Source organism: Stenella coeruleoalba (genome assembly GCF_951394435.1).
Source record: "Stenella coeruleoalba genome assembly, chromosome: 1".
Classification (NCBI taxonomy): domain Eukaryota; kingdom Metazoa; phylum Chordata; class Mammalia; order Artiodactyla; family Delphinidae; genus Stenella; species Stenella coeruleoalba.
Window position 1 is genome coordinate 87,817,976 of NC_137169.1, and position 21,905 is coordinate 87,839,880.

Below are 21,905 nucleotides of genomic sequence, written 5' to 3' on the forward strand. Positions count from 1 at the left end.
ACTAGTTTAGTTTGTTTTTGTTTGTATTCAATTTCATATTTAATTTAAAAATTTTATTGCTTTTGAATACGTGAAGCATTTACATGGTTCAAAGTTAAAACTATATAAAAAGTATACTCAGATTAGCCAAGCTGCCATGCCTATGCCTCCAGCCCATTCCTAATCACCTCCTATAGATAATTATTTTCATTAGTTGCTAGTTTATCTTTCCTGTGTTTCTTTTAAAAAAATAAAGTGTGTACATTGCTATATTTATTGCGTTTCACCCTGTGGAGTGTGTTCCTTGCTTTTAAAATTTCTTTTTATGTTTAGAAAGGGTTTTCTGTTCTAGTGGTTACCTTTTTACTGATAACATTTTATGTAATGCCATAAAAGACCTCTTTTTGCTTGTTTAAGCTTCTACTATTTGCCGTTTTAAATGTTCTTTGACTCCCATCTAATTGCCTTTGTGACAACCAATGAACTTATTCTACTCCTTCCATCTTCTCATATTTTTTAGTTGCCTTATTTCTATTCGAAATGTTTTAGAACATATAACATTTACACACTATTTTTTCACCCTAGTCCCTGCATTTGTTATAAAATTAAATATATTTTAAGTATATTTAATACTCTTCACCAGTACTTTAGCTGAAGGCTCCCCAGTCAACTCTTGGCTGGATGAAGCTCTTCTAGTAGAGTACTCAAGGAGGGCTTGTAAGTACAATATTCCTTAAGTTCTAGCATGTTTAAAATTTCTTCTAGAGCCTAGATACTTTAAGTACAGCTTGATGAACTATAAGATCTTTGGCTCACACTTTGAGTTTTTTTGAAAATGCTGCTCCATTGTTGTGTTGCTTGGTGTTATTGTCAAGAAATCTGGCACCATTTGATTTTTTTTCCCCCTTTGGAAAAAATATTAACTTTGTTTGTTGTTGTTTTTTTTTCCTGGAGGCCCAGATAATTTTTTCCATGTCATTTTCTCTTTTTTTCCTTATAGCTGATTTATTCTTCTCCTCCATGTTCCTTATTTTCATGTGTATCTGTTCTCTCTTAGGAACCCTGTAATTTAGTTTTCATTTTTTAGATGATTTTACTATTTCAGTAAATTGCCTGAGTTTGATCAACTCTCATCTTCCTGTTGAGTTTTTAACAGTTTGTTACATTCTTTCACATCTGCAATTGCTCATTTAATGATATTTAATTCATATTGGAGTGATGTATATAGTTTTCCTCTGCTTCATATTTTCTAGAGGGTAGTATTTTCTATTAATTTAAAAGTTTTCATTTTCTGTTTTCCTCTTATAGTAGCCTTTTATGGGGTTTTGGTGGCTTTTTCTGTCCCTCGTAAAACATGTAGGATTTTCTTGGATCAGCCAGAACAGATTGTTCTACAGAAGGAAGGGGTGAAAGAATGTAGGTGACTGTTTCATAGTTAAGGAGGCCCTCTTCTGTTTGTATGGTAAAGTGCAGTTTCTTTAATAAACGGCACATTTGGGGGGATTGGATTCTGCCATACAATCTTGTTTCTTTAGGAATATTTAGCTTCAGCCACTTGCCCTTCTCTCCAAGGGATTTCTCTCCCTTCCAAAGTGCCTCATGAAGTGTTCTCATGAAATTTCCAAATACTGGTTCTTGCCTGTTTTCAAGCCTGATTATTCACCTTCTCATTAATTTTGGGAACTTCCAGGATCCTTCCAAATCACTCCATTTTGCTTATGTTAGCTAATGCTAGTTTCTGTTGACTATAACCAAAGAACCCTAAGTGACACATCAACCTCTTAACTTAAAGTTCGTGAATCTTCACAACCCCAAATCACACAGAAAGCCACAAGTATACGCACAGTAAGTCTGTTACAAAAGTCATCTCTTGTTTACTATTGCAGCTCTTCTAGCACAATGCCTGGGACATTCTGGACATTCAATATATGCTAAATTTCTCTTATTACCTTTTTTACAACAGCACTTACCACAATTTGTAATTATCTTCATTTTGTGTTTGTTTTATAACTCTGTCCCCCAGTATAATTAAGCTCTACATACATAAATATCATCTATTGATGTATCTCCAGTGTCTAGTAAAACTGTGGCAGACACTTACAGGCTCTCAAATATTTTTTTTTTTTTTTTTTTCAGTACGCGGGCCTCTCACTGTTGTGGCCTCTCCCGTTGCGGAGCACAGGCTCCAGACGCGCAGGCTCAGCGGCCATGGCTCACGGGCCTAGCCACTCCGCGGCATGTGGGATCTCCCCGGACCGGGGCACGAACCCGTGTCCCCTGCATCGGCAGGCGGACTCTCAACCACTGCACCACCAGGGAAGCCCTCAAATATTTTTTTGAATGACTAAACAATAATCAGTTGTTAAGGATGATAAAGCTGGTGCAGCTAGATGAAGTATGATTTTGAAAAAGGTCAGAGTAACCGCACAATAAATGATCTTACCAGCCCTCTCCATCCATCCAAAACAAACTACTGGGGATTTAACTATGAAATCTATCTCATCTTACTTTCTCTAAAGAACTTCAAGTCAGTTTCAGTAAGAGAATATTTTTAAACAAATGTTTACTTATTGAGGAAACATGTAACTTGAATTACCAGGCTAAAATGCCTTTCTTCTCCCTTCCATGGAAATTGATTTGTTTTCTATGTCTAATCAGTTATCGAAATAGAAAATTCAATCAAATTTATTTTTTAACAATTTAAAATAATTTCAAGCTTACAGAAAAGTTGCAGTAATAGTACCAAGAACATACACTCCCTTTACCCTGTGTATTAGTTATCTATATAGCTGTGTGCCAAATTACCCCAAAGCTTAGTGGCTTAAAACGAATACTTTTTATCTTACAGTTTCTGAGAGTCAGGAAACCAGGAGTGGCTTAGCTGGGCAGGCATTGCTCAGGGTTTCCTGAAGTTGCAGTCAGGATGTTGGCATGGGTTGCTGCCAGCCAAAGCCTTGAGCAGGACTGGAGGACTGGCTTCCAAGATGACTCACTCACATATCTGTTGGTGGAAGGCCTCAGTACAGTGTCCTCATGACATGGCGGCTAGTTTCCACTAGACTTGGGTCCTGAGTGAATGAAAAAGAGAAAGCTAGCGGGAAGATGCAGAGCCTTTTATGACCTAGCCTAGGAAGTCAGATACGTCACTTCTACAATATCCTATTAGATAACAGAGCCACTAAGCCCAGCCCACACTCCGGAGAAGGGGAATTAGACGACTCCTCTTCCAGAAGAGAATATCACTGAATTTGTGAAGATATCTTAAAACCACCACACAGAAATTCACTATTTTTTTTATCACCTTGCCATTTTGCTTTATCACTCTCAACCCCCTCCTCTCACATACATACATGCTATTTCCTAACCATTTTAGAGTAGGTAGCATGCATCACATTCCTTCACTCCTTAAGACTCCGGTGTATATTTCTTAAGGAAAAGGATATTCTCTTACATAACACAGTAATCGCACATTTAACATCGTGATACTTTAATTTGAAGTCCATACTCCACTTGTGACAACTGTTAATTAACAGCGTTAATTAACAACGTTAATTTTTAAACACGGTAAAACAGGTAGTGGCCTAGACTCTGTAAATTTTTATTGACAGGGATTAGAGAAAAGATCCTGCCTGGGGCCAGGGAGCTCCTGGAAACAGGCGGGCTTCAGCTGAGCTCCAGGCTTTCTCTACCCCCGCCCCCGGCACCAGAAGGACAAAAGACTAGGAAAACTCAGTTTATCTTTACTCCTTCAGTCACCCACTATTTCTGTTAAACTATTTCAACCGTTTCCTTCGGTTCCGGTGTTGGTTAGAACACAGTTGGAGACAGCCCTCATAGTTGAGGACACCTGGTTAAAATTCCAGTGCAACCGTTTATCAGCTGTACTTCCACTAGTAGGTAACTTTTAGAAACTTAAATTCTTCCTCTGTTTAGAGGATCTATAACCGTCCCCAGCGCCCAGGGCTGCGGTGAGGGCTGAGCGAGCTGGTGAACGGAGAGCGCACGGATCTCTCCACGCGCCGCTCCCTCCACCGGCTGCCTCGGCCGCCCGCCGCCCGCTTCCCTCGGGGCTTCCCTTCGCGGGCGCAGACTGCCCAGCGGCTGAGCGGGCGGGGCGCGTCACGTGGGCGGGGCGGGCTGGTCGACCGATCGCACGATGTGACGCGCCGCCGGAGGCAGGCCGGGCCTTCAAGATGGCGGCGGGCGCCCCGAGCGGCTCGGCCCGGCAGTAGTGGCGGGACGGCACTCGCCGCTGGGGCCGGCCGCCCCGGGAGTGGCTGCAGCAACGCCAGGAATCGAGGATGGTAAAATGACCCAGGGGAAGAAGAAGAAACGGGCCGCGAACCGCAGTATCATGCTGGCCAAGAAAATCATCATTAAGGACGGAGGCACGGTGAGCTGGGGTACCGCGCCGGGTAGGGTCTTCTGGGGCCCGGATCTCTTTCTGCCCCTAACGCTGACGCCTGCAGCCGCCCCCGACTGCCCCTGCCCTCCCTCACCCCTCCCGCGGTGCCGGTGTCTCGGGCTCCCGGGCCCCCAGTGCCTGTGCTCCAGGGGCTTTCCTCCCTCGCCCCGGCCTGCGGCCTCCGGGGCCCGTCCTCTCGAATGGAGAAGCCGCCCGCCTCTCCCGCACCTGCCACCCTTTCCTTTGGCCGCCCCTGGAGGCCCTGCGGCCTTGAGCCCACGAGCGCCTCAGCCGCGGGGAGGAATCGACGCCGGGCTCCGCTGCCGGCCGGTCCGCCGGGTCGCCGGGTCGTAGCTGGTTCCGCCGTCCCCTTCGCCTCCGCAGCCTCGCCTGCGCCGTCCAGGCCCCGCGAGGCCGTGGCCGCGCTCTGGAAGCGGCCGGGAGCAATCCCTGCCCTCCCATATGCTGCTAACCGGGTGGCATCTGGCGCGGCGACCCCACTGGGGCCCCGTAGTGCGCTCGCTCCCTTCTTCCACGGCGTTCTGGGTCAGTGCTCCTGCTCTTGGCTGCTTCCAGTACGGTAAACACTGTCAGAAGGTGGGCTTTGCTCCTCACTTCCCGCAGTCTGGAGCGTGACGGAGGACACCTGGGGCCTAGACTTCAATCTGCTAGTTTTCAAAGAAGAGTCATCACTCTGTTGTTTTAAAATCACCTGGTGTATTTTAAAACAAAAAATACTAGGTAGAGTTGATCATGGGCTGAGGATTGGAAGACCTTTGAAAGGAAGACAGATTGAGGGCAAGGAAAAAATTTTTGCTTTTTGGAAACAGTTGTCATCACAGTCAACTTTATGCGTTGTGCTGTTAACCGGCAGGGGACGTAGGCCTTTTAATTGACAATAACTCGCCTATACTTTTTTTTTAGCTGAAAATTCTCCGTTGCTACACTCTCTGGTCTTTGTTGCATTCTTTGATATCACGTTCCGAAATAGAATGCAAAGGTGAAATACATACTTCACTTTTCCGAGAAATGTGCAGAAATGGTTCCTTTTTTCCATATTTGTTTGCGTTTTGTTGGAGCCCTCAGCTACTAGCATAGTGCTAAATATGTAATTAGGTCGCCATTGAGGATTTGCTAAATTCATTTGAAATCAGAGACAACTTTCTTTTGACATTTCAGAATACGGCCCAGTTAGTTATGCTAAAATTTAGAAAGCTTGGGACATATGTAGCAATTTCAGAATATACTTTTAGTTAACTGTCAAATCCATAGATGTCATAGCTTTGACATTTGGTGAAAAAAGAAACTTTGAAATTCAAGTCTTCAGATCTTTTTGTTGTATTTAATTTATTATTTAATTAATTAAAACATTATTTTGATTAAGTCAGTTATGAATTGTCATGGCTCTTTTGACCAAGTTGGTTAGAACTACTATGTGGGGAGAGAAATAGCTTGAAAGAATACTGGTTGCCTTTGTCAATCATAGGGATTTGATATTTTAAGTTCATCTACAATCTAAAAATTGAAGCATCAAAGAATTGTATTTTGTAAAAGCAAGTGATATTTAAGATTAGTAATTTTTAAAATGAATTTACTTATTTATTTTTGGCTGCATTGGGTCTTCATTGCAGCGCTCGGGCTTTCTCTAGTTGTGGCGAGTGGGGGCTACTCTTCCGTTGCGGTGCACGGGCTTCTCATTGCGTGGCTTCTCTTGTTGCAGAGCAGGGGCTCTGCGCGGGCTTCAGTAGTTGTGGCTCGCGGGCTCAGTAGTTGTGGCTCGCAGGCCCTAGAGTGCAGGCTCAGTAGCTGTGGCGCACGGGCTTAGCTGCTCCGCGGCATGTGGGATCTTCCCGGACCAGGGCTCGAACCCACGTCTCTTGTATTGGCAGGCGGATTCTTAACCACTGCGCCACCAGGGAAGCTCCTAGTATTATTATTATGATTTTTTTTAATAAAAGATAAGAATGAAGCTGTTTTCAAGAAACACACCTTTTACCTTGTAAAGTTCAGTTTTGTTACCTCTGACTTTTTAAATTTCGCTTTATAGCAATTAAATCCTGGGCGATTTGGAAGAGGATTTTTTTTTTTTTTATCTTGATATTTACTGAAGTTGTAGTGAATTCATAGCTTGCCTTTGGACACAAAATACAGTTTTTACCCCATCATAAAATAAATGAAAGCTTCTTTTGAGGGATGTGGGCATGGGGGTATTATCATTTATCATCTTTGTACACTTATGCTGAACTTTCCATTCTAAGAGCACTGGACACCTCTTTAGAATAGGGACTTTGTTTATGCATCTTTTAATCCTACAGGGCCTACTATGTGAATTTAAAGTGATAAAAACACATTTAAAGTGATTTTTAAAAATGTGTCTAGTAGCACATTCTTAAGATGATTTTTTTTTGCGGTACGCGGGCCTCTCATTGTTGTAGCCTCTCCCGTTGCGGAGCACAGGCTCCGGACGCACAGGTTCAGCGGTCATGGCTCACGGGCCCGCTCACGGGCCCAGCCGCTCCGCGGCATGTGGGATCTTCCCGGACCGGGGCACGAACCCGTGTCACCTGCAATAGCAGGCGGACTCTCAACCACTGCGCCACCAGGGAAGCCCTTAAGATGATTTTTTAGTGTAATTTTATTTATTCGCATATATAATCAGGAGATATTTATATTTCTAGAAGTGCTAGGGTAATATTTTGCAGTATTTGTATTTTAATCTACTCTAGCTGTAAGTGAAATTATAGTAGTCATAATTATTATAGTCATAAAAATAGTTTTAAAATGACATTTACTTCTCTACCTCTCTACTTAAAAATTGGTCGGACTACTGTTATGAACATCCATGTGTCTGAGGCTATATGGTCATACATGACAAGCTCTGAACAGTATTTCACATCCCTGGCCAATGGTACTGACCTGATCCCCTTCCATTTTCTTCCTAGTGTTCAACAATGTTAAGATTATTTTGCTTTGTCCTTCTGCTAATGGCATCTTTGTAAGCTTGATCAACCAGTTGTAATATTCATAAACAAAATTAGTAATGAGCTGTTAATTTGTCAAAAGCTTAGCACATACCTATTGTAGTTTTTAACAGTTTTGAAGAAGTGAACCCTTCTAAGCGAACCAGGTTAATCATAAGTAACTAAATGTTTTTTTCTTGAAATTGTATTTCAGTTGGCGCTGAAGCCAGGGTAAGGCTGACTATTATGTTGTTCATTTGAGTAGTACACAATTAAGATAAATTACGTGAAGGTGTGTGATTCTGTATCAGGAATTCTTAACTTGGGTCTGTTCACCCTGAAGTTGTTTGCAAAATTTTCTTTGACTACACATTTTTCTAGGGAGATTCCACAAAAGGATCCATATTTCCTGAAAGTTTAAGAATAGTTGTTCTATATGAAAACAACATAAGTAACTAAAGAATAGTTTCACAGGTTAAATTCAATAAATATTTACTTAATCATCTACTTATACCATTTTACTGATGAAAGTAGCTGTGACATTATTGGTGATTTTGCTTTTTGAAGCATCAGCACATAGGATTACAGTGTTTAATTATGTTTTAATGTATGTAACATTTTGCTACATCTCTTATTCATTGCAGACCATTTAGGACAGTTGAATTGAAAGTGCATTCTGACATTTTAGAATATTTCGGGTTTTATTGTTAAATCATTACCATGTATTAGCAGATAGCTTATAAGTATTCTTGGTAGAGGCTAAGAGCCAAAGAATTACTTACACGAGTTATTTGTATTATCAAAGATAGAATTTTCCTTATGATTTTTTAAAGTTTTCTTTGTATTGTGATCTTTATTGTTTTGTGAATACAGTTGTGAGTCTGCGTCTCTGACAAAGTGAAAAATGTCCATTTTTTTCACAAGTGAATTGGTAAAATGACTTTAAAAATTAGATAGAAAGCAAGGCATATGTGTATTGCTTTATTGGAAGTACCTGAAAAAAGTAAAATTGGCATTTCAGATATGCCCAGAGATGCAGAGCACCAGATACTTATTCCTGATATCTCTGATTTTAATCAGAATAAGTAGGAGTCAAAAATCATTTCAAATGTCTGGACCTAAGCTCTGATCATTTGCACTCTTCACCTGCTAGGATGGCTAAAGGAGTTGCAGAATAGCTCTTTGTAGCCCCCAGAGAGCAGCCTCTGGTTCCTAGAGTGCAAGCCATGAAGAGGGCCATGGTACCTTTCAAAAAGCAGCTGTTCTTTGAAATCAGTAGAGCATGCCTAGAAACATCAGGATGTATATATGTCCTTGGCAAGCTTGTGGCAGGCAGAACCATGAATGACTTACCTCCTTACCTCCTTGAGTCAACATTTGCTTTAGGTTAGTGTGTTTGAGGGTAAATTAGTAAACAGTTTTCTCAGTTTATATTTCCAGTTTGTCTTACTATAGTTTGAAGACCTGCTTTCCAATATCATCTGTGGAAATTCACTTACGGTTGAAGTGTTGAAGTTAAGTAAAAAGAATAGCTTTTCTCAAGTATCATTCTGATAAGTATATATGATTTAAAATTTTCAGTTATTTAAAAGCTTGAGTTGTCTTTTGGCATTTTTTTGAATTAGAAGTGTCAATTAAAGTAACAGGTGACCATTTCAGCCAGGGCGCATCAAGATCCCTGAAATGGGTTTATTTCTTTCAGAGCCAGATATAGTAGCTTATTCTTAATAATAGGTCTACTTTCTCAATAGTGTATAAATACAGTTATGAATTCTACCACAGGAAATACTTCTTAGGGAGTCTTTTTAAAACAAGAGGTGGTCTATATTTTATCATTTAGCTCTATAAATTGAGTAATTAGAGATTACCCTAAGACCCGTCTTGAGCTTAGGCTCCGTCTTAGACTTTGGTGACAGTTTGATTTTTGTGTTGATGGGGGTTTTTAAATTTTATTTTACCTTTTTAGTGAGTTTAGTTTGTAGTCATACGAACTGTGTAACCAATTCGGTGTTCATGGGGATAAGCACTTAACGTAATGATTTAACAGTCAGCCGCATATTTTCCCCTCAAGAATGGAGAGGGATGCAATAGATTGTCATGTTACTTATCTTTTCAAAATTTACCTCAAAGCAGTGCAGTCTCAAGCTGTAAACCTTCTTTATTTTTTTAAGAGTAAAACTTGATCTCACTATACTCTTTTTTTGTTGTTGTTGTTGTTGTTTTTTTGGTACAAGGGCCTCTCGCCGCTGTGGCCTCTCCCGCCGCGGAGCACAGGCTCCGGATGCGCAGGCTCAGCGGCCATGGCTCACGAGCCCAGCCGCTCCGCTGCATGTGGGATCTTCCCGGACCAGGGTATGAATTCGTGTCCCCTGCATCGGCAGGCGGACCCCTAACCACTGCGCCACCAGGGAAGCCCCTCACTATACTCTTGTTGAATATTTATAGGAAGTGTATTCCACTCTGTTTAGGGGCAATCTAACCAATACCTCTTCACTTCTGTAATATACAAATATTGAATATCTCTTTTAAATTGATCCATAATGTATCCATAAAATAACTCTGAAGTCTCGCTGCAAATTAAGCCAAAGTGACTTAATTAGTATAATGGTGTCTCTACATGTTTATGGTGATTCATACTTTCAGGATATAAAGGATCAGTTTTCTTTTTGTTCACAAATGTAGTAAACCTTGCCTTGCCTGATTAAGGTCATAGAAAATAAGAAAACACCAGCTGACTTTGTGAGAGAGGAAACATGATGCCAAATACTAGTAGTAAAGCCTTATTTCCTCCAGTTATTCCATAATGTGGCAGGATCCCAGGAAAGCAGCTCTGTAGTTACGATATTCTCTATAGAAATTTTTGTTTTAGTGTTCTTCCATGGAAAGCTCCAGGTCTTAGATGTCTATAATTAAGAATCTTTGTCTTTTTTTGTGTAAGACTTTTACATTAAATTATTTTAGTAAACTTAGTTATATATTGTTCAGAGAAAATTCAATGTTTCTTTCTGAAGATTTATTTTATCCTCATTCTCGATTGATAACTTGTCAGTATTAAATTCTAAGTTCAAAATTATTCTCCTTCATACCTTATTTTTTTTCGTTGTGTTTTTTATTTCCACAACTTTTATTTTGAGAATTTTCAAAACTACAGAAAAGTTGCAAGAATAGCATAATATCTATTTGCCCATCCCATAGATTTGTGATTCAGCAATTGTTAACATTTTGCCACATTTGATTTTCCTTTCTCTATATATATTTTTTCATTTTTTTCTGAACCATTTGAGTTAGTAGTAGACATCATGACACTTTATCCCTAGAACATTCAGGATGCATCACCTAAGAATAAGGATATTCTCCCACATAACCACAATATAATCATTATATTCAGAAAATTTAACACTGATACAATAATATTGTGTAATATATAGGCCAGTCACATTTCCCCAATTTTCCCAATAACGTCCTTTATAGTCTTTTTTTGGATGCAGAATTTAATTATTACATTTAGTTGCCATGTCTCTTCTGTCTAGAATAGCTTTTTGTTTATTTTTGATAATATTGACATTTTTAATAGTCTAAGCCTTTGTTTTGAAGAATGATCCTCAGTTTGGCTTATTCTCATGGTTTACTCACATGATAACATTCTATTTAATAAAAAGGATTGTAATGCCCAGTTACTGGTGGAATTACTTCTTTCTCCTGGCCAACAACCCATATAAGTCCCTGATTCATTGATAGGAATATAACATAAGTTATTAAAGTCCATATTCCCCACAATAACTGCTGGATTCATAAACTCATATTGATTGGACAATCATAGATGTGGAATTTGAGAGTTAGATGAGGATTTAGGTAAGAAATTAATAGTTTACCCCTAACTGCTAAGAGAGGTAAAGTGACTTAAGTCATTTAACAGCTACTGACTCTCATGACAAGGGTTATCAGTCAGTCCATGAGCATGAAATACCCTTTCTATACTAGGCATTGAGCTATGCATTGCGATACTAAGATGGTTAAGATTGGATCCCTACTCTTAAGTAACAGTCTGTGGTAATATATGCAGTGTAACTACTGCAACGAGTGTAGCTCCAGACTTGGGTGGGCTTTGCAGTTGCCTGGATTGACTGATCCATCTCTTATATGCTGTATTGGACTGTAAAATGGAGATAACAGTATCTAACTTGAAAGGTTAGAAGGGGTAAATAAGATTATGAATTTAAATCATTCTAAGCCTTTAGTGATTTTTTTTATTATTTTAATCTCATGTATGTGTACAGTAAACCCATGTGATAGATGATACAGTAGCAGACAATAAGAGTATAGAGGAGGGAGTTAATAGGGGAAGTTGCAAATTTAATTAATGAATATATTGCCCTTTTAACAATATTTAAATACAGTAACCATATACTGAATGCCTAAAGTGATAGGTAGAGGAGACTTACAGAGTAATTCATTTCAGTTCTGCAAACACTTATTAAACCCTTTTGTGCTATGCATGTACCACAGGCTCCAGATTGTAGAAGAATAAAGCATAGGGCCTGCCTCAGAGGGCGTGAGCTTGAAAAAGGTAAATTTAAGTTAAATAAAATGAAATAGGTACTTTACAAAACAAAATATAACTTTGTAAAAGTTATCTAGTGTTATAGAAGACTAAATAAGTAGATTTTTAAAAGGCTTAGCCAAAAGCCTAGATGATGAAACCAAATATGTTACCAATGGAAAGTATGCTTTGGGAAATGGAATTAGATTGGAGGGTGGAGGTGGGGTTAAAGGAGATTGTCCCTGACTTCTGAGGTTGAAGTTAGAGGTGACTGCCATGGAATCATCTCTCATGCCTCCATAAGAGGGAAATTACTCAGCTGAATGGACTTTTGGCATAGTAATTATTACGCTTTTAGGCGGAATATCTTGGCATTTGGGGTTGGGTACGTATTAGTTTATGTTCAAATTTGTCTCCTTCAGAATTTTCCACTGTGTACCTCTTAATTCTTTTGAGAATCTTCAAATGTCATATATTGATATGATCTCATTATGCTGAACTTTCTACTCTTGATGCTGTAAACCACACACTGGTCAAATATTTGCCCCCTACCTGTTTGTTAACCCTCTTCCCTTAGTCTTTCTGCCCAGGCCATGACCCTTGTATTCTTCCCAAATTGTCCTGGAATTTTGATTATGGATCGGTATTCCGTTAAAACTTAACATCAAAAGTCCTGCCTAGAAGTTTCTGTAATTCCAGATTAGTAAAATATTTTAAAAATTTGTCAGTTTTATTAAGATCTTGTATTACTTTTGAATTCATTTAAAACAGGATAGATGACTATGGATATAATACAACTCTCAAAATTACTAGTACCTTAGGGCAAGCAGCTGTCTCTCTCCCTGCCCTGCCTTAACACACACACACACGCACACGCACACGCGCACACACACACACACACTTTTTTTCCCCCAACTCTGGGAAATATGAGAGAATGGCTTAGGAGGGACAAGCATATGCAACTACCTATCTTTTACATAGTTTTTCTCTTAGATAAGTAAAACATTTTCCTCTTATTTATTTTAAAAAAATATTTTTATTTATTTTTTAATAGATCTTTATTGGAGTATAATTGCTTCACAATACTGTGTTAGTTTCTGTTGCACAACAAAGCGAATCAGCCATATGCATACATATGTCCCCATATCTCCTTCCTCTTGAGCCTCCCTTCCATCCTCCGTATCCCACCCCATAAGTTATCGCAAAGCACCGAGTCCATCTCCCTGTGCTATGCTGCTGCTTCCCACCAGCCAACTATTTTACATTCAGTAGTATATATGTTGATGCTACTCACTTTGCACCAGCTTTGCCCTCCCACCCCATTTCCTCAAGTCCATTTTCTGTGTCTACCTCTTTATTCCTGCCCTGCAACTAGGTTCATCAGTACCTTTTTTTTTTTTTAGATTCCATATATATGCGTTAGCATACGGTATTTGTTTTTCTCTTTCTGACTTATTTCATTCTGTATGAGACTCTAGGTCCATCCACCTCACTACAAATAACTCAATTTCATTTCTTTTTATGGCTGAGAAATATTCCATTGTATATATGTGCCACATCTTCTTTATCCATTCATCTATCAATGGACATTTAGGTTGATTCCATGTCCTGGCTATTGTAAATAGAGCTGCAATGAACATTATGGTACATGTCTCTTTTTGAATTATGGTTTTCTCAGGGTACATGCTCAGTAGTGGGACTGCTGGGTCATATGGTAGTTCTATTTTTAGCTTTTTAAGGAACCTCCATACTATTTTCCATAGTGGTTGTATCAATTTACATTCCCACCAACAGTGCAGGAAGGTTCCCTTTTCACCACACCCTTTCCAGCATTTATTGTTTCTAGATTTTTTGATGATGGCCATTCTGACCGACGTGAGGTGATTATTTTATTTTATTTTATTTTATTATTTTTGGCTGTGTTGGGTCTCCGTTGTGTGCGCGGGCTTCCTCTAGTTGCAGTGAACAGGGGCTACTCTTTGTTGCTGTGCGCGGGCTTCTCATTGCTGTGGCCTCTCCTGTTATGGAGCATGGGCTCCAGGCGCTCGGGCTTCCGTAGTTGTGGCTCACGGGCTCTAGAGTGCAGGCTCAGTAGCTGTGGCTCACGGGCTCCAGAGCGCAGGCTCAGCAGCCGTGGCGCACGGGCTTAGTTTCTCCACGGCATGTGGGATCTTCCTGGCCCAGGGCTTGAACCCGTGTCCTCTGCATTGGCAGGCGGATTCCCAACCACTGCGCCACCAGGGAAGCCCCTCTTATTTAAAGTACAGTCATGACTATTAGAAAAGATTTAGAAAATTCAGAACAACATAATAAACAATTTTATGTCACTTAAAATCACTACCTAATATAACTGTTGTTAACATTGAGGTGAGTTTTTATTTTGTTCTTCATAGTTGAAATTACACAATTTTATATCCTCCTTTGATTTTTTTAAATTTAACATTGCCATAAACATTTTCACTTGTCATTAAAGATTATGAATAAACAGTTTTTGGCTGCATATTATTCTGTCTAATTTATATACCATGATTTGATTATAGGCTATGTAACTAAAGGTTGAACATTTAGATTTCCATATTTACTACTATAAATGATGCTGCTGTGAACATCTTTGTGGTGGAGCTTTTACTGAATGTTTGGTTATTTCCATGATAGAATGTTATGAGCTATTTTAAAAATTATTTGTTTATATTCTTTATATTGTTATAGCATCATAGTGCTTTTGTATTGGTTTTCATGAATGCTTTACCTAGTTAAGATATTAATCTTTTGCTGTTTCTTGCATAGTTTACTCATTTTGTTTTCTTTAAATTCAGCTAATGCTGTACGTGTTTTTCTCAAACTAGTATGCCTAAAACTAATCTTTTATTCTTTCCCTTTTCTTCACTGTCCAGCTGACCAAGGCAGAAACTGAAATCTTTTCATCTTTGATCTTCTCTACCCTCCTCTGCTACATCTAGTCATCCACTGACTGAGTCCTTATTCTACCTCTTAAATGTTTTTTTGTAGCCATTCACTTTGCTCCATCCCTACTCCCTCTATGTTATTAATTTCTTTGCAAAGCTTTCCCAACACTGTCCTTGAATGATTAAGTGTTCTTCACTTAAGCAGCCACTTCCAGGCTTTTGGTTCTATGTGTATATTTATACACATTGTTATGAAATTATCATCTTACTTTTTATCAGTATTCCTCAGACAGTTTTCCAAGGAACTCAAGTGTTGGTGAGATACTGTCTCTTATATGACAGAGGATTTCATGGTCAAGTTTGGAAAATAATATCTTCTTGGAGATTCATAATATAAATAATATAATATAAATTAGCATGTTAAAGGCCCTGAGAAGTTCTACTTGGCATTTTAATAGATGCTGAGTGTGTGTGATGGTGAACAAAACTAGTTTGGAGCTTAACGAAATCCTGTGGACATTTGTTTTTACCTTATCTATTTGGTACTGGGCATTACCCCTTCCTTCCTAAAACTGCTGCTTTGTCATGTGACACTGTATTCTCTTGATTCTCCTGATGTTTCTCTGATTGTTCCTTTATCTTCATGGGTTCCTTTTCTTCTGCCCACTGCAGTTGACCCATGAACAACATGGGTTTGAACTGCCTGGGTCCACTTATACATGGATTTTTTCAATAAATACATGCTACAGTACTACATGATCTGCAGTTGGTTGAATCCACAGATGCAGAACCTGGATACGGAGGGCTGACTGTAAAGTTATACATGGATTTTTGACTGTGTGGGGCTCGGTGCCCCTTAACCCCTGCATTGTTCAAGGGTCAACTCTACTTAAATTTTGGTGTTTCTTGGGGCTCTGTCGTAGCCCACTGCTCTTTTCAGACTTCATCTCACCTACTCTGGTGGTTTCAAATACCACATTTGCTGCTAACTAATTGTTTTAATCAGCCCTCAGAGGACAATAGAAATGTTTTAAGTACAAGGGTTATCTTGTAGATGGAATCTGAAGTAAATCTGAGCCTCATGGGGAAAAAAGAGCTAGGAAGCTACCAGCTTCCACTAGTAGACAACCAAGCTAAAAACTTGGAAGTCTTCTTGACTCTCCCTCCCACATTTATCAGATTCTTTCAGTTTCAAATCCTAAATTCTTATTTCAGTTCCCTCCCCTCCAGCATCCATGCCACTCCCCTATGTCATGCCCTCATCACCTTTTGTTTGAACTGATTCTAATAGCCTGCTTCTGCATGCAGTTTGCTCCTGTTACATCCTTTAGGAAATCATCATGATGTATTGAAAAATGCAGGTCTCATCACACCATTCTCTTGCTTAAAACTTCAATGGTTTCCTGTATCTCTAGAGTGAAGATGAAAAACTCCTTACCAAAGCTTAGAGGCTACTTCTTCTGCCTTCCTTTCAGCCTTAAACTGTTATGGCCGTTGTCTACTTCGTCTGGTTTTTTTTCTCTGATGTGATTATCGACACTACTTCATTTTCTTGCAGTAACCTTTCCTTGCTTCCTAACTTGTATATATCTCTTTTACTGCATTTACATATAAGCAGATGATTATAGTGAGGCCTCTTCCTCTCTAAACTGTGAGCTCCTTGAGATCAGGGAGTGTGTTTTACTGGTTTTTGTAATCCCAGCACCTCTGGTACTCTGAATGTTTGTTGAATGAATGAGAATGAATACACTCATTCCCAGCCATGGTCCTTCAGCTCTTATGTCTCCCAGCCCCTACCCCACCTCTGTTGTCTCTGATTCCTCAACTGCAGGTTCTCCTACCAAGGGGGTTTTCAGGTACCTGTATTCTGCAGGTTGGGAGAGACATCTATTTTTATAAAATGATGTAGCATCGTTTTTAGTGTATAGAGAAATCCAAATACTATTAATATTTTGCACATAAGACTACTGAATATATTTTTAAAACTTAAGTATGACATTGTTATATGTATTCATTAAAGTTGTCTTTCTGTTATATAAACTTGTTAATGGAGACTGAGTTAATGTTATTGGTCATTTGCTTTTCTATCAATTTAATATTGCCCTTAGAAATATAAAACCCAGCAACTGAAGTAATTCTTAAGATATCTCTAGCAGCAGTATAAAGTTAATTTTGTAATGTCTTTCTTGTGTATATCAAGTCCAAGATCTCTCATATACTACTCGGGACTTTTCTGCTTTTGAACCATGTTGGTGTCTATTACCATTCTTGCCACATGATTCATTTATGTTTTGGGATGAGTGCAGTAGCCTCTTAACTTTCCTTAGTTTTGCCCCCTTTTAATCTATCTGTTACATCTTTGCCGGAATGATCTTTCTTAAAACTTTCATCTGATCACATGAGTCTTACTTAACATCCTTTAGTGGCTCCCCATTGCCTTCAGAATTGAACATAGACTCCTTAGCATGGAAGTTAGCCCTGTGTGCCTCTAGCTCATCTCTCAGTACTCTCAGTGTGCAGCCCGTGCTCTAGTTGTACTGAACCGTATGAGTCCTGTAATGCCTCCTGCTCTCAAGCCTTGCCACCTTTGTGCAGGCTGCTTCCTTGACTTCTGCTGTCCTCGTTCCCACTCTTGCTCCTGGCCTACTTCCTTTCAGCCTTCCTCCTGGAATTCTGATACTCCCCACCCTACTCTGGATTCTGTGTTCCCATTGCACACGGTGCTTATATAATGTATGTATTTGTTTCCTTGTCTGCCCCCATCACCTTGAGGACAGGGACAGTGAGTGTCCAGATATTTGGCATAGTGCCCAATACATGAATGTTCTCCATAAATATTTATCGACTGTTGTCATTGTTAGTAATTCTGGAATGCACCATTAATGTTTTAAAACTCTGTTTTTGTAGCCTCAAGGAATAGGTTCTCCTAGTGTTTATCATGCGGTTATCGTCATCTTTTTGGAGTTTTTTGCTTGGGGATTATTGACAGCACCCACCTTGGTGGTAAGTAATCTTTTAACTTATTTATCACTGACTTTAAAATTTCTTTTTCTTTGGTTTCAGGAGGGAAATAAGTTTGGGGAGGAAAAAAAGGCTCTTTTTCCTTTCCAAGGTTAATTCTCCCACCAATATCGTCAGCCCTTTAGTACTGTATTTTACTGGTTTAGTTGTCTTTTCCAACCTTTACTTCTTCCTTACTTTTTAGCAGGGCTTGGGCAGGTGTGATTCTTCTGGTGAACACTGGACAAGTTTAAGCAGGGCTCAGTCCCCGCTCTGGGGAAGGTGGAAAGGATTCTTATACTGACAAGCTTAGGAAGAATGGTGTCTGTGCCCTGAATCACTCAACATTATTATTTTGAGATTCATTCCTGCAGTTGCATTTTCCAAATACAAGTTTCTTTTAGTTTAGGCAGAGGATCTAGAGGTAACCATCTAGAGAGGTCATTCTTTTCATAGCTCTAAGCTGATTTTACTCAAATATTCCCAGGTTTAGAACCTCACAAAAAGACCTCCCTGCCAGACCAAACATCTTAGGTGATAGCTAGTTTTCTCCTGTCGGTTTAGATGAGGGGAATGGAATGAAGGAAGGAGTAATGGTAGACCTCTATGATATCTTGAAAGGTGTAATCAGGATAAATGTACAGCTTTCTAAATCCCAGAAGAACAGATTTTTAAAGAGATATACTTCCTTGTTTTTTCATGAGCTTGTTCGTTGATACACAAAAAAGACTTTTATAAAAAGTTCATAAATTGATCATATATAGATAGATTGAACTAGTCTACTAATCATTATGATTATGACATTTGTAACCACATTATACTGTAATAACCTGATGTCAAGGGGCTACTGTGGTGTTATAATAACTGTGTTCTCACACCTTTGTATTAGCTTTCTAATGTTAGAGTGTGCTTATTTATAATCTACCAATTTAACATATAAATCTGTCTGGTGGATCATTAGTCCTATGGTTTAAAGTACTTGAGCTTTGTAATAGCAGTTTGTATATATTTATATAATGATGAGTCCAGGCACTGTAAATACGTCTAAGCACTGTAAATACATTACTTTAAATCCTCAAAACCACTTTATCAATGAGGAATTAGCCTCATAATGATGCCGAAAGCTCAGCCTCTCTGTACACTGGTGCCGAGTCAAATCTTGGAGGCAGAGTTTTGGGTGAAGTAGAAGAGAATAGCTTTATGGCTTTGCCAGGCAAAGAGGAACACAGCGGGCTCCTGCCCTCTGTGAAACTATGAATATGTGTCCCAACCTGGGAGGATTTGATGAAGAGTTTTATAGCAATAGTTCAAGGGTGGAGTTGATAAGATTAGGGAGAGTATGTGTAGGGCCTGCACTCCTTTAATCTCTTCTCAGGTAATCTTGATGAGCTGCTCTGGTTCCTTTAGTCTGGCCTCAGTTGGTCTTCTCTGGTATGGAGAATGCTGACATCTTCCACTTGTTGGTTTTAATTCTATAAATTCTATAAACCATATTGTTATGTGTGTCCCTTGAGGTGGAACCAGGATCCTTCCCCAAGGCTGCACTATTGTTTCTTGACTGTTCCTGCCTTGACTCTGCATCCCTTCCCTTCCTGGATTAGCAACTGTTCAACTGTTCAAATCTGCCCTTTGGAACTCAGGGAAGGTCATGGAGCTGAACAGAAAGGCTCCCTGTGCCCAGGAGACCCTACAGGGTCCTCCTCATTTTCAATAATACAGATGAGGAAATTAAGGTTTAGAAGAGTTAAGCAACTTGTTACTCTGATAGTAAACTGCAGTTTTGGTTTTAAACCTAGGCTTGTTTTGTTCCTAGTGCTCAGTCTTGGAGAATACTGGTAGCAAGTGGTTCATACCCATGTTTTAGGTAGTTGAGTTTATCTGCAGCGCAACTACTAGCTAAGTAGAGAGATTAAAATATTGGGTAAACTGTGAGCAAGCCATCCAAAAAAAAGCTTTTTGTGATGATTCCATAATTTGTCATGATTTGAAGTGCGTGTAGCTGTTTTTTAAATTCGTATCTCATTTATATTTTTTAGATATCTCAACTTTTTGTCTAACTTTGGTATCATTTTTTCTAATTGGACAAAAAGAGATTGTCTTCTTAAGAACAAGGAAGAAATCCAGTTATTTAGATATAACTGCTTGCTTGTTAGTTCATTTTTCATAGCTATGGGAAAACTGTGTGCTTAATACGTTCTTAACTATTTTTTGTTGATTAAAAAATGGATAGTACCTTTGATTTTTCTTTTTCTCTCTTTTTTCTTTTACTTTTTAGAATACTGAATTGAATTATGGTCAGGAAAATGAAAAGTGCTAATTTGGGACTTAATGAATTATTTTTCTATTGCCAGCATAAATACATATCTTAGAATAATTGCTATAACATTGTTGCCAATTATTTTATTTATGGAAAGACTTCTTTCGCCCCATTGTTGTTGTAACAGTTACTCTTAATTCCCATGTTTTTTTTAATACTTGAATATTTAAAAATGGTGAAATGATGAGGTGTTACATGGGGCAGTTGTCCATAATATTATCATAGTCATAATTCTTTACCTTTTTCAATTTTTCACTTCATTATTTTTTTTTAAATCAAGCTTTCTCTCATGAAAAATAAGTTCAAGTATAAATGAATGTTAAGCTCAGAGTTTTATTTTTCTGATTCTTTTCTCATCTTTAATGTATACACATTTTAAAAAATAATTGCAGTGTTTGTGCTCTACATTTTTTTGCTTGATGGGGAAAACCTTGGGTGGTTTAGGCAAAACAAGGATTGAATTGTAGAGATTAGATGTATCTAAGTGTTGAGATTTGTTATACTCTTGGTACTTACTGGTGTTTTGGCCTTTGGGCATTGGAACAGCAAGAATCTTTGAAACATCATTGAAAAATAGTTGTGCATGGGAAATCTACATATATATACAGTTCTCTCTCTATATGTTACATATGTTACTTTTTTAGTAATTAGAAACACAGTGTCTGCCTGTTGTAGACCATTAAGCAATGTGAAATGTGTAAGAACAGGAGAGTTCTCCTGCAGTCTTACTCATCCCTCCAGGCAACCATCAGTTTAGGAGATTTTGGATTCAGGGTAGGCTTTACCAGCCCCGTTAGGACAGATTGGCCAACTGGAGATGAAGGTTTCAGCTGTTAGAATGTGGTATCTATTAAGTCAGTGATTTTTTTAAACCAGAGGTGAATATTAGTGATACCTGTTTTTGTTTTTTCCCCCAAATACCTGGCCTTACAACCTTTCTGGCTGAAATCAGAGTTTTCAAGGGGGAGGCTCAGGCATGTATATTTTTTTAGAAGTGATTCTCATATATCTAGTATATATCACTAATTAAGAACCAATATACTAATTCACTGTGGGCTTTTAAAAAAGGTTTTGCTCATTTTGAGACTTTCTGCTTGCAATTTTTTATTGTTGTTGATTTTATTAGCAGGCTTTTTCTCTTTGTTTTGAACTCCTATACTCCCCCGTGTTGGGGTGTGAGGAAAAGTGAGTTTTGGGGTAGAAGGCACCAAGTTGTAGCACTTTGCTCTCTTTTCCAAAAGTCTGTTAACCTTTAAACATTTTATTTCTGTCTTACGTGTTTTGAAACTGATTATAAATGGTGCCTGCTAGAGAGTCACAGCTCTTATTCATTTAAAAAGGGAAAGTGAGGATGAAGATATATTTGAGTTTATTTGCATTTTATGTATCTCTCTCTTCCCATACATAGCTCTCAAAAATTATAAAATTTAAGCATTTCAATTTTCAAAGATACTCTTTGAATTAATTCATTTAATGGATAACCAAATTTAAAACATATTAATTATAATAAATGTTTGGTGTTGGATTTATAGTAACCTTCATTTTAAAAAGTAATATGAAGTTAAAAGAAATTTTAAAAAAATTTCATGTGGTTGCAATTATCTTTGAGTTTTAAGCCCATGGAGCTTGCAGAACACTGTTCTAGAATACAGTAAAAGAACAAAGGCTGCGTTCTATGTGGAGGACCTGCCCAGGGCAGGATGGTGAAATCTCCAACAAGGGGATTTACGTTAATTACACAGAAGAATTTTATATTGACATTTTTAAGGACAGTAATCTAACACTTTGAGAGGTTATG

At 38.7% G+C, this 21,905-nt stretch overlaps 1 protein-coding gene across 2 annotated transcripts in view; it reads left to right on the forward strand.

Annotated features, from left to right (window-relative positions):
• Positions 1–3,136: 3,136 nt before the first annotated feature.
• MFSD14A (major facilitator superfamily domain containing 14A) overlaps positions 3,137–21,905 on the forward strand; it is a 39,270-nt gene continuing 20,501 nt past the window's right edge. Inside the window, exons 1-2 of one of the 2 annotated variants that reach the window (XM_079917827.1) lie at positions 3,137–4,372; positions 17,698–17,793. In XM_079917827.1, coding sequence (XP_079773953.1) covers positions 4,289–4,372; positions 17,698–17,793 — 180 coding nt within the window. In that variant the 5' untranslated portion in view covers positions 3,137–4,288. The remainder of the gene's footprint in view (positions 4,373–17,697; positions 17,794–21,905) is intronic. The other variant, XM_079917826.1, reaches the window with a different exon arrangement.